The sequence below is a fragment of the Saccostrea cucullata genome, unplaced genomic scaffold (assembly GCF_032062105.1).
Source record: "Saccostrea cucullata isolate Sc308-1 unplaced genomic scaffold, CSIRO_AGI_Scuc_v1 ctg323, whole genome shotgun sequence".
Lineage (NCBI taxonomy): Eukaryota > Metazoa > Mollusca > Bivalvia > Ostreida > Ostreidae > Saccostrea > Saccostrea cuccullata.
In genome coordinates, this window is record NW_026931249.1 from 252,089 (window position 1) to 266,438 (window position 14,350).

General features: G+C 31.8%; 1 protein-coding gene and 1 long non-coding RNA gene across 2 annotated transcripts in view; both read right to left on the bottom strand.

The window, feature by feature from the left end:
- Positions 1–14,350, bottom strand: part of LOC134231938 (fibrinogen alpha chain-like) — a 55,819-nt gene that overhangs the window by 2,088 nt on the left and 39,381 nt on the right. Inside the window, exons 7-8 of the mRNA XM_062713891.1 lie at positions 1,451–1,583; positions 123–265 (exon numbers count right to left, since the gene is read on the bottom strand). Of these exons, the coding sequence (XP_062569875.1) occupies positions 123–265; positions 1,451–1,583 (276 nt within the window). The remainder of the gene's footprint in view (positions 1–122; positions 266–1,450; positions 1,584–14,350) is intronic.
- Positions 9,991–10,710, bottom strand: LOC134231970 (uncharacterized). The gene is made up of 3 exons (XR_009984667.1): positions 10,698–10,710; positions 10,289–10,407; positions 9,991–10,033 (listed from the first exon to the last, which is right to left on the bottom strand). It is a non-coding gene; the product is annotated as an uncharacterized LOC134231970 (long non-coding RNA).

Here is a 14,350-nt window from a genome sequence, read left to right on the forward strand (position 1 = left end):
TAGGCAAGTTATGCTATACAAAATGGATAAAACCGTTTAACCAATCAAATGACGTGTTACAAGTGAAATTAAATTATTTCATAATACTCAAGTAATATATCAGTATATGTTGCCATAATTACCGTCCATCCGCCTCCGTCCGTCGTCATGTCACAGTACACTGACTTCTTTGTCTTCATGGCAGGATAAATCGTGTACACGCCATCTTTACTCCGAGGTCTGTATTTGAGGACATCAGCACAGTCTTTGAGCTTTTCTTTGAGATCTTTGTGTTTTCCATTGTTGTCTGAAAAGATTTAACTAGAGTTTTGAAATATAAGAATTAAGCACTTATCTAACACAATTCTCGTCTGGTTCACTTTGGTCCTGCTGTTCATTAATTTTGCAGATTTTTGTATTCCTTATATAAAACTTTAATATCTTATTGTAGCCTCATCCTGTCCCCGTGGTCAAGTTTCGAAAAGAAAACAAACGGAATCTATATGTGCACTCTCCAAGGATCCTTTCTTATAAATACTCTTGTATGTCCAAACATCGCTTGCTGTTCTTGAGTAAATGATTCTAAAACATTTTTTTTCTAAATGTTCTATGTCCAATGTTAAACTCTGATTTTCCATTCCAAGATACATGTAGCATGACTACGGTGGCCCAACGTTGACTATCGGTTGGACCGTTGGCTAATGGCTGGCGTTGTGTATACAGCGTTGGCCCATGCAATGCTAGACCAATTTCAACATAACACTATTTTACTCAGAAGTCGTTGGGGACACAAGGTTGGTCAAACGCTGGGTCACTGTTGTTAGTTTGTCCCTATTGGAGTACAACTTTTGGTCAAATTTGGGCCAATGTTGGTAAATCACGTCTTATATTGATACATTTTTTTTTTGGGGGGGGGGGGACAACTTTTTTCCTGTATATTCCATTATCAAACTCGGATTGACCATTAATTGGTGTCTCAATTTAAGCTACCTCCTAGGGTTCGTGAATAAACAAAAATGAAATCATACTTCCTGGGGATTGTGAACGTAACAAACAGAGATCATTCTCTTAAATACAGTAGATTGAACGAATTGTGATCAGAGGCAGTGTCAAACCTAGGACCCCTAGAAACATCAGAGGTAGAATCAAGTTTCCAAGAGGAGGAGGCTTCTCCGTGGGCTCTATGAATTAATCATGTAGGTGGATCCGGAGTACTATACCCGGTTATGACAAAATTTGCTAAAAACAATCATACGTTAATAGAGAAATCTACAATCATGATCGAAACCTCTAGAATATGTTTGCACATGTGACGTTATGATAATGACGTAATTAGAACTGGAAACAAAGTATTAATTGTTAACTCATCCTACCTTTTGGGGTCATAGTTAAAAAATATTGAAGATAATACAAATACATAACATTATAACATACATGTAACAGTGTTTAAATTTCTTAAAGAAAAACTTACGTAATTTAAGAAATACATGTCCATCCTTTAGTTTATAACTTGACTTCAGATCCAGAGTCATAGGTCCGTGTATAGAAATGACCGTGTTCTTATGATCCCATGTAGAATTCCCCAGCTTTGCTTTCATTTCATCTACATAAATAAACAAATTAAAGATTTTACATAAAATATTTAGGATTTTGTATAGACAACAAAAACATTCTTTTTCTAATCAATTGGTAATGAAGTTTGTCAAAAGAAAATATAAACAATTGACATGTTCAATTTATGACACTGGTAATTATAACAATAGTAAGACTAGTTCATAAGGTATTAAGTATGTATAATAATGCATTATTTAGTTATAAATATATAATAAATATTTATATTTTCTCTATCAGTTAAGAATAGTTAATTGTAATGTCAACCTCTTTGTACCGGTGGTATCTGATGAAACTTGTTTACAATCTATTATATTGAGGTACGATTCCGTGAATGTATGGGTGGTTTCAGCTTGAGAGATAATGAAAAAAGTGAGTAATGCATAATATAAGACAAAACTTAATAAAGTTTTCTTTTGTTAAAAAATGCTATTAACCTGTCAAGTGGAGCTTAATTCCCGAAGAATAAACAAGAGAAAATACGGCTATCAAACACACAGACTTTAACATTGTAAGGTTTGTCATGATAACTCTTCTTCCTCTTCTTTCAGACTATAAACATGTACCATTGTATATACATGTATATAAAAGTTGTAGGAGGTATCTATTACACGTGGCGAGACTGATTTCTACAAGTATTAAAATGAAATTTAATATTGCTATACACCATTTCATAATCAATATATATACAGAGAGAGAGAGAGAGAGAGAGAGAGAGAGAGAGCAAATGTGTGAAATGTATCGTGTGCAATTAAAATGACAAAATACATCAGATCCTTTCTTAATTTGATTTATTAATTCAAAAAAATAGAAATAACAGATAATAAATAGAAGCAGTTGTATGTCATATATCTAATTCATGAAATTTCAACTCTTATAATGATAATGAAGAAATCGTGGTGTATGTAACTATTCATATAATCAGTATGTTAATTACATATTTAACATTTGTTTAATCATAACCATAAAAGTTATTAAATATTCATACAGTAATAAACTCATCAGGATTGAGTAAACAAAGCCGTTTTGGAAATCAACCAAGAGAGAAAATTCGGATTCATTCTATTTTTTTACTTCATAATAATTTCTCCAATTTGTGAGCATTCTTACAGATTGAGAATCAAATGATAAAAATAAGCCAAACGTGCTGATAAAAATATGTGTTCCAAATCCATCTTGCATGACAAACAATATGATACAATCAAAATGTTCAAAATGAATGGCAAATAATTTGTAGACTAGAATTAAGTTTATGTTCTTGAAGTCAAAATACACAAAAATGATCACAGCTATCTATCACACCAATTCTACAGGACTACATGCAAAAATATGTTTTAAAAGAGAAAACAGTTTATATGCAATATCAAAAACGTTAACTCTATAATGAATTATCTGAATTAATGGTAAAGTATTATATTTAAACATCTATTTTAGGGCATGAAAACATGGAGAACACTTTATTGTTAACTGAATTTATATCTTAATAATTGCCCAAAGAAGAGCAGCAAAAAACGGTAAACTTAAATGTATAATGACCATTTTGACAAAAATGTACAACATGAAAACAATTTGCATAAAAACATGTTACTTTTAAAAGCACTTATAATCTTTAAGATATATATCATTTGCTTTACTAAAAAATTAAGTATTGAAAAAGATACTTTGTTTTGATAAAATATTAAGTATACAAAAAATAATTGAAGGACTGAAAAGGCTACAAAATCCATCTAACAAATTAAAATTCCCACTGAAGAAAGTCATTTAATATTATATACATGTAATTAAAATTTACCATTTTTTTATTTCTTCATGTAAAACCAGGCATTTCATATAGTATTGAAAGAATTTTTTACTTTTTTCCTTCAAATCTGTAAAATTTAATGACCGACACATATCTACATATATCTTTATTGAAAAACTTTTGATTTATAGCAAGGCTTTTAATAGGGTGTTTAAAAAGAATGTTCATCATTTTTCTTTTTAAAAATTCTGTAATATCAAATACTATATATTATATATTGAGACGTTTCATCTTTTTATTTGCTCCTTGAAATATTAATTTCTCTCATGATATGTTAGGGATCTCGAAATAATTTTTAAAAAAAAGTTTCTTGCATAGATAAATAAATATACAATAAAAATAAAGAGTACAATACTCTAATAAAATGACAACAATCAGATACTGATTGATATCGAAGTATTAAAAGATGTACATGTAAGATAATAATTATGCGTAAATGTAACACACAATCAGAGTAAACAACCTTTAATATGTGTATATATATATATGGACAAAATGCCAGTAAAAGGTAAACCCTTCTTTAATTATATAAATACATTCCATAATAATACAGCTAATAAATTGGAAAATGATTTAAATTGGTAAAAAAAAATTCAAGTGCAATATATGTGCTTCAATGATAAAGATCAGCGTTACTTAAATTTGCAATTCAAAACTGTATTTTTTTTAAATTCCTGATAACTCTTATGCTCAAAGAGGTTGCAAAAATATTTTTTTGCTTGTAAAGGTAAAATAAAATAGATAAGAGAAAAATTCATCACCAATATAAAGCATATTTATGCAGGTACTGCATTTGATCAACATAAATAATGTCATCTATACTTTTTGAAAAACAACTCATTGCCACCATAATATGATGTGCTCAATACGATATAACAAACTCCATTGTAGAATGCCTTTTTTCCCAATGAAATATCCCAAAACTATCAAGCCTTAAAAGAGTCATAAAATCAGTAAGGCTTTTCTTTTAGTTTGTATTTTTCAACTTGGTTATTATTAAATAAAACATCAAAGGAATATTTTGTGCATTGCATGGTTAAAGAGACACATGACAAAATTGATTTTTGTTGAAAATTATATATATATATATATATATATATATATATATATATATATATATATATATATATATATATATATATATATATATATATATATATATATATATATATATATATATATAAGAAAAACGGCATTAGTGATAATTTATTTATGCTTGTTCCGTATACTTTACATACATGAGTTTTATTTCAATTTCGAATGGAACACCATAATAATATTCTGAGATACATGTACATGTAGGCGTTAATAACTTTCTAATGACCCCAGGATATTACACAGGGGGGAGGGGGGGGGGGAGGCTGTTCACAAGTACCTGTGGTTTGGCCCACACAAACACTGTGTGTGTTCAAAAGACCTCACCTAGACCAAGACAAAACCACTTACTAGGTGTTCATGTTTCTGATAGCTTTTCTGGACATGATGACATCATGTAAGGCTTTCTTGAATCCTCTTAAATAAAATGTAAAACAATGAACTCAAAGAAATATCAAATAGTACGAGGGCCGTTCAAAAATTACGCGGACTTGTTGCACAGAAAAAATATTTGGACAGGAAGGACAACTCTTTAATTTATAATTTAATTAAAAAAGTCTTTAAATGAAGCTTGAAAATTAAATATTTTCATGCAACAATTTTCATTTTTTGCCTCTCAATGTGCTTCAAGATTCTTTGCAAAGCTCCATAAATCACTTCTAATTCCATATCATAATCGGACAAAATGTTCCACATAATATAAAAGAATCTTTACTTATATGGTCTTCAAAATTTCATATCAGAATGTGACACTTTTAAGTCAGGGAGAAGCAAAATCTTCAACATCAAGGGCATTCTAAAAATAATATGTCTTGAGCTTTCATTTTCTAAACATTTTCCTGAGAGTTCCGGTAGCGTTTGAGTTACCTTATCTTCTCAACATCCATACACCATTTCTTGTCAAGCTTAAACTCTATAAAAAAAGTAAAGCTTATTCTTTTCTTGTTTTAAAACTTAAAACTGCAGGTACTTATGAGATATAGTGTGACATTGATCACTCTCAATCACGTTTTTTTTACCGTCCGGATAAAGTTTTCCACGATAATCGTCTTCCCGTCCTCCCGTATAGACTTTAACATGGGTATAACGGCCTTAAATTCCAATTTGTTATTTGTAGACAAATGTCACAAATACCATAGTTTACTATATGTTTTATTATGCATATTCTTGATCTATGTTGGCGATATCTGGAGCATTACACTTAATTTAACAAAAGTGTGGTGCTCCGTCAATTCAGGAGACGTCATTTTCACAGTCTTTTTCAAAGGATTATCGCATCGGAATATCACTATATTTCTTTTAGTACTTCAAATACCAGAAATCTAAATACATAATAATATAACAATATAAAGATACATCTGAGTAAATTGTCGAAAAATATCGTGAATTATAGAAAATTATTAAGTTTAATTTTGGATTCCACATGCTTTTGTTTCAAATTTTCTGTCGTGCTCCGTACCTCTCCGTCAGCGATATCAACAAAGCGATAATTTTAGGCTGAATTTATTTCAAAAATGCAGGAATGTTGCCCAAAATTTATTGAAAACTTTAAGATACATATTTCTGCGTAATTTTTGAACGGCCCTCGTATTAATATATATAGGATATTAGTTTCAGAATTAAATGAAGTTTATAGACATATCATGCCTTACCTCATTGAGAGATACATAGGTCTGATGGCAAACAGTGGGAATGTGTGGACTTTGATCATGATGACCATGAACGCCATATATAACACAACCTTCACCGCACCTGTAATGGCATTATAATCTAATAATAAACCTCAAAGCACACAGGCATCCTCCGAAACAAAATATGTTATTCTAAAAAATGTTTTATGATATTAAAATACGTCGTCAATTAATTATGAAAATTCAAATAAATACGTCATAACAGCTCATCAGTTTCTCTGTACCTTACATTAAATAATTTTGTATTTGCACAACAAATATATAAGCTAAAACTATGTGCAAAGTGTAGAATTCTTTGTCTAAAAGCCATTGTACAACAAGTCAGTATATACCAAGAACTAATACTTCGCATAGTAAATGAAATATAGTATTTACACAGTACTAACTCTGTATACAGTATTTACCTAGTACTAACTCTATGTACAGTATTTATCTAGTACTTACTCTGTGTACAGTATTTCTCTAGTACTAACTCTGTGTACAGTACCTAATACTAACCCTGTTAACAGTATTTACCTAGTACTAATTCTTTGTTCAGAATTGTCCTCGTACTAATTCTGTGCACAGTTACCGTATTTACTTAGTTCTATCTCCTTGGCGAGTATAATTTACCTACTGTTACGACATGTAAATCAAATTTCTATATTGTTTATACCAAATACTAACACTATAAGCAGTAAGTATAGTTTTTACTCTGTAATAAATCTGCGTACAAATTGTTCTTACTGCCGTGTTCTAACTCTGCGTATACTGTAGATTCCTTATTTTCGCGAGTACTTATTATCACGAAAGACCTCTTTACCGTCAAATCGCGCAGATAATAATTTGCGAAAGGAGGGTTTATCAAGAGTTTTTACATTGATATCAGCACCGTGAAATAAAAGCGATTTATTTTATTTCGCGAGTGGTGGTTCTCGCGAATTTACGCGATAAATAATTTCACGCGTATATTTAGGAATTTACAGTAGTTGGTATTTATAAATCCTAATTTTGACTAGGGACATATTTAGTACATACTAGTATGTCCCTGTTATAATGTGTTCAATTATTTGGTATTTACCTACTTGTAGTACTATCTCTTTGTACAGTATTTTCCTAATATTAACTAAGTGTACAGTATGTATAAAGATAGGAGTCTAGGGCTCACTCTGTGTTCAAGAGATAGTGCCTTATTTTCCTAGGGGAAAAGTCTAAAGAGCTAATTAGAATAGACCTCATGAATGTCATAGCCACTATTTTTGGCCACATTTTTCTTACCATTAATTCCATATATGTCTTGATGTTTTGGGGTGGGTGGATGGGTTGTGTATGTTTTAACAGATATATAATATGGATTTGGAATTCAATTTTAAATACTAGTAAGCAAGTAAAAATACACATATTTTAATTCAAATTCTGAAATATTAATGCCTATGGTGCCCCATATCCTTGAAGTTCTATAACGAAATATGTAATGGCAACTTGACAGGGTCTTTCTCAATTGATATTAATCACAGTTAGCACTCAATAAATCACTTCAGCATGTTAGAACAAATGACCTTTGGGATTTACATTCTTTTGAAAAAGTTTACCTCAACCACATGATATAGGTATTATATGTACTATATAGGTATTACCTATTTTTATAATTACTTAAAAATTAGGTCAAATTGATAGGTACGCGAACTCGAACTCCTGTGCCTCAACCATGAGAAGTCATGGAGGGGCATCAGTGTTTTACAAATACATTTTGTTGTCTTTTGGTCAATACAGTCATGTGACTTGGCGAATGAAATGAACATGTCTGGTTTTCGTACATCTTTTTCTAAATGACATCCAGCTTTGATATCTTTGTAGATTGCATTATAAAGTTGGAAATGATATGTAGATACTTCACAGGATATATTTTTTAAATTTTCTAACGTTTATGCGTGAATTCAGTTTTTCCAATATCAGAATTATTCCTCCACATTTCAAAAGAATGGCAATTAGAATTTTAACAGAATAAGGGAAATAAATTAAAGACTTAACTTTATTTCAAATTAGTCCCTTGCCATATCAAATAAAGCAATTGTTTCTTTTATCTCAAATTTGTAAACATCTAATGTACCTATATTTTCTATATGATATTACAATTAGAAAATGGTATCTAGAATAAATGAATGTCAACGTTTTTTACTTTTCTTTCAGAAACTATAAATACAATTTACTACTCTTCCATTTTTTTAAATTTGCAATTCTTAATCACATCCTTGAATTCTATATTTACTATGAGTCAACTAAAACGGGAGTAACATGTTAATGCAATGAAATATAACATAAAATAATATCCATGACATACCATATACGTACAAATAATCATAACAAAATGAATTGTTAATTACATGAGATCAAGCGCCACAGTATATCAACACATACACTAAACTCATACAAACAATTCCAAACATCTGACCTTAATAAAATCACCCTCAGTTAAAGTGACATTACAAGAAATAAAAATTAAATTTTAGCATAATGCACGCAATTGTTCCCATTTTTTATCAGCTACTAGTATTTCAAAAAAAAATACATTCAAGGATCAATTATTTTATTTATAAGTGTACTTCCAGTAAGAACATCCATTGCAAAACTGCATAAATTGCATGTATGTTGTTGTATGGCACATTCTTTTCAATGGTAATTTAAACAAGAGGCCCATGGGCCACATTGCTCACCTGAGAAGCTTTGACTATTTTGTTATTTACCAGACTTCCCCCTTGTAATACATATTGTGACCCCACCCTACCTCGCTAATCATAATTTAGACAATTTAAAATCTACACTACATCAGGATGCTTCCATATAAGTTTAAGCGTTTAAGCTTTTCTTGCCCAGTGGTTCTTCAGAAAAAGATTTTCAAAGATTTTTCATATATATATATATCTATGAAAAATTTGATTCCCCATTTTGGCCCCACCCTACCCCCGGGGGTCATGATTTGAACAATTTAGAATCAACGCTACCCCAGGATGCTTCCACATAAGTTTCAGCTTTTCTGGCCCAGTGGTTCTTGAGAAGAAGATTTTTAAAGATTTTCCTATATATTTCTATGTAAAACTTTGATTCCTCATTGTGGCCCCGCCCTGCCCCGGGGGTCATGATTTGAACAATTTAGAATCTACACTATACCCCAGGATGCTTTCACATAAATTTCAGCTTTTCTGGCCCAGTGGTTCTTGAGAAGAAGATTTTTAAATGACCCCACCCCCTTGTGAGGAGACTTGTCCCTTTATTTTAATAATTTAGATTTCCCTTCACCCAAGGATGCTTTGTACCAAGTTTGGTAAAATTTGGCCCTGTGGTTCTTGAGAAGAAGTCAAAAATGTGAAAAGTTTACAGACGGACAGACAGCTAGACGGACAGACGGACGGACGACGGACAAATGTGATCAGAAAAGCTCACTTGAGCCTTCGGCTCAGGTGAGCGAAAAAACTTTTCAATCATGGACAGAATTTACTAAGGTAACTCTGATTTGAATGCATGGTTTACTTTGAATTGTTTTAGATAAAACCGATTAACTGTGCCAGGCCACAAGCATTTTAAATTCTTCTTAATGCATAATTACAGTGAAATAAAATGGAGGAGATAACTCTGCAACAACTGTTTTAACAAGAGAGACAGAAGGAAAACAGACAACTCACTCCGTTAACAAAACCTCTGGATGAGGGAGGGAATGTTTATATTTAACACACAGAACTGGTGTGGTACTAGATGGTCGTGTCTGATGATAGAGTGTCTTCTTTTCCAACTTCGGTAATCTTCTTTGCCGGCTTTCATCCGGCATTTCTTGTTCTTTTGGGGGGCGTGTACCCAATAGCTCCCTCCAGATCCTCATAACCTGTTAATCAAAGGTCAACAGTTCATCACTGAGTAAACTTATATATAATGTTAATTCCAATTCACAAATTCTCATTTTTCCATCCTCACACAAGCACAATTTAGACCATTTCTCTGAGAAAAGTAATCAATGTTTGGTGTTTTCAGACCTCATAACCTGCCATAAGGTTATAACCCAGTAAACTTTTCTTTAAAAACATGTGATTTTCATCTGCAGAGTTAAGTAATTTTTGTGTACACTAACAATTGAACTTACTAAGGTCTGTCCCATTGGGTTCTGTTTTTATTTCTTCTTTGGTTTTTATGACGTCACTTTTTGACTGTTGCTCCTGAATTCTATTTGTTTAGGATATATTTGTATTTATAACTGGAGTGCTGTAAGAAAAATAAATCACAAGGTCATTATACAAAATATAATTTCTTATACAACAATTGAAAATACTTCAAACTGCATGGTAAAACTTAATTAAGATCCCTAAATATATGGGAGAAATGTATAAAATTTGCCCATATCATCAATCGTGAAATAAAATTATTTGCTTCATATAACATAATTACTTCATGATGTAATATCAAAATACTCATACATATATCTAGTTAATTTGAGTATATAAGCGAGTTTAACTGTATAAAGTTAGTCATGATTATCTAGTTTATTTGATTACCTTAACTGAGCTGATATCTATTTTATTTGATTACCTTAACTGAGCTGATATCTAGTTTATTTGAGAACCTTAACTGAGCTGATATCTAGTTTATTTGAGAACCTTAACTGAGTTGATATCTAGTTTATTTGAGTACCTTAACTGAGCTGATATCTAGTTTATTTGAGTACCTTAACTGAGCTAATATCTTTTTATTTGGGTACCTTAACTGAGCTGATATCTAGTTTATTTGAGTACCTTAATTAAGCTGATATCTAATTTATTTGAGTACCTTAACTGAGCTGATATCTAGTTTATTTGAGTACCTTAACAGAGCTGATATCTAGTTTATTCGAGAACCTTAACTGAGCTGATATCTAGTTTATTTGATTACTTTAGTGAATCCAGCATAAGTTTCCTTTGAAATGACAATAAAATTATTCACTATTTTCAGGGACCTATATACTACATGTACTTAGAAATTACTTCATTTTCAGTAAACTCTGTTTATGGTACAATGTTATTGGAGTTTTATGAAGAGACTTACTTTTACATTCGACAGCTGACTTTTACATTTTAGTATATGGAGTTTGTATGCGTTTAAATTGTAAAAGTCAGTCGTCAACTGTAAAAGTAAGTCTCTTCATAAAACTCCATTACTTAGTACTGGACTTTTACAAGAAGCACTGACTTTTACAGTTGACTGTTTACTTGGACATTTAAACATTCACATCTACGGAGGTACAGAATTGATAATGGAAAAGAAAATCTTTCTAGTGGTCATGGTAATGCTGTTAGGGGAACTTGTATGAGAAAGACTGGATTTGAGGGTAGGATGGTTGTCGTTTTCTTCAAGGATATCTTATCTGTGCTTTGAAATAACCCTTTATTTTCGTTGAATTAAATGTTGAACTGAATTATTATATCGTAAAAGAGCTTCCGTACACTGTCCCAGTGTGAGAATAATTCGTCAACCGTAAAAGTCAGCGCTTCTCGTAAAAGTCCATTAACAGGTCCAGTCCAAAGACTATTTCTACCTACGTAGCTATTAATAGCTACCTAGGTATTTAAAGCTACCCAAAGTAGCTATTTTTACCTACTTTTTATAATTTCTGCATTTTGCGACACAAAGACCAAACGGCGCAACATGGTGAATACCATATCTTATGATACAGTCACACTAATGATTAATACGACAAAATTTTGGCCAAAAAATGATTACTTCCTGAATCGGTAATTTTACATTGGTTTCTATGCAAAATTGATAATATACGAAGTAATCATTTTTTGACCAAATATTTGTCATATCCATTTTCAGTGTGACTGTATCAAGACATTTTGTGCTCACCATGTTGCGCCGTTCCTGCATTTGGCCACAAAATGCAAGTAAAGCAGAAAGTAGGTTAAAATAGCTACTTTGGGTAGCTTTAAATACCTAGGTAGCTATTAATAGCTACGTAGGTAGAAATAGTCTTCGGACTGGACCTGATTAACACCACTTGTACAGTAGGTATTTACCTATTACAAACTCGGTGTATTTTTCCAAGTACCAACTTAGTGTAAAGTTGATATTTGATTTCATATACTAAAGAGCATGCACTTATGCTCACATTTGAATTCGCTTTCTAAAATATTAATGCCTATATATAGTCCCCCATAAAATATTTTGCTATAAGGAAATATGTCATGGAAATTTGACAGGGTTCTTCTAAATTGATATAAATCAAAGTACTTATACTTAGTAAATCACTTAAGGTCCGCACACTTTTGAATATTTTTTTTTACCTCAACCATAGGAGTTCGCGTACCTATCAATTTAATCACAATTTTCAGTAAAAAGAAAAATACATAATACCTATATAGGAATTACCTATCTTTTATATTTACTGAAAATTTTGGTAAAATTGTTAAGTACATGAACTCCTGTGCCTCAAGTCGCCTGCGTGGCGCAGTGGTTAGAGACTGTATAAACCGAGGCCCCGTGTCGCAGGAGGTGCTGGCACGAAAAAGATCCCTCACTGCTCAAAGGCCCTGAGTGCCGAGCATAGGACAAAATTTGTAGCCCTCCACCGGCAAGTGGTGGCGTCTCCATATGAGTGAAAAATTCTCGAGAGGGGACGTTACACAACATACAATCAATCAATCCTGTGCCTCAAACACGAGAAGTCATGGAGGGGCATCAGTGTTTTACAAACACATCTTGTCTTTTGGTCAACACAGAGTCATGTGTCTGGAGAATGGACTGAACATGTCTAATTTTCATAGTTTTTTTTCCTAGATGGCCTTCAGCTTTGATATCTTTGTAAATGCAGATTGCATCATAAAGTTGGCAATGATTTTATATATTTTGTACGAAATTTACTTAAATTTTCTCCAACAACCATGGATTCAGAATTCTTGACTTCAGTATTATTCATCTATATTTCAAATGAATGGTTATTAAAAATAAACAGAATGCAGGAAATATATTAAAGACTTGATTTTATTTCAAACCAGTCCCTTACCATATAAAATAAAGCAGTCGTTTCTTTTATCTCAAATTTGTTAACATGTACATGTAATGCTCATATGTTTCCTATCTGCTATTACAGTGCCAACAATTAGAAAATGGTATCCAGACTAAAGGAATGTCATACCAGACTTTTAACTTTTTTTTTTCAGAAAATATAAGTATAATTCACTACTCTTGCATTTTTTTTAAATTTTCCATTCTGAGTCATAATTGCTTCGAATTCTATATTTTGCTATGAGTCAAGAAAAACGGGAGTAAAATATTAATGCAATGAAATTAAACATAAAATAATATGCATGACATACCATATATTTACAAACAATGAATTTTTAATTACATGAGATCAAGCACCACAATATTTCATCACATACACTACACTCATACACAAACAATTCCAAACATGTCACCCTCAGTTAAAGTGCCATTCCAAGAAATAAAATTTTTGCATACTGCACAGCAATTTTACTTTGAAATCGTCCGATTTTTTGTCTTTTTAAGCGTATACTTCCAGTGATAATTTGCTTGTATGGCAGAATCCTTTCAATAGTAATTCAAAATAACTTTACAATCATGGACAGAATTAATTACTCTGATTTGAATGCATGGTTCACTTTGAATTGTTTTAGCCAAAACCCATCAATTGTGCCAGGGACACAAGCATTTAAAATTCTTCTTAATGCATTAATGTAGTAAAATAAAATAGAGGAGATAACTCTGCAACAAATGTTCTATGCAGAAGGAAACCAAAGAAAGACAACCTAGTCTGTTAACAAAATCTCTGGATGTGAGAGGCAATGTTTATATTTAACACACAGAACTAGCGCGGTGCTAGCTGGTCGTGTCTGATGATGGAGTGTCCTTCTGTTCAAACTTCTGTAATCTTCTCCGCCGGATTTTATGCATCTCGTCTGTAAACTCTTCTTTGGCTGGATCCTCCCATTCTGGCATTTCTTCCTCCTTTGGGGGCGTGTACCCTGTAGCTCCCTCCAGGTCCTCATAACCTGTCAATCAAAGGTCAACAGTTCATCACCAAGTAAATTTAAGAGATCATTTTTATCTTATACAGTTATACAATGTGCATTTTCACTATATCTATACTATTTCCATACATGTATTTTAATACTTTTGTGTTTACTGACTACTGAACTTACTAAGGTCTGTC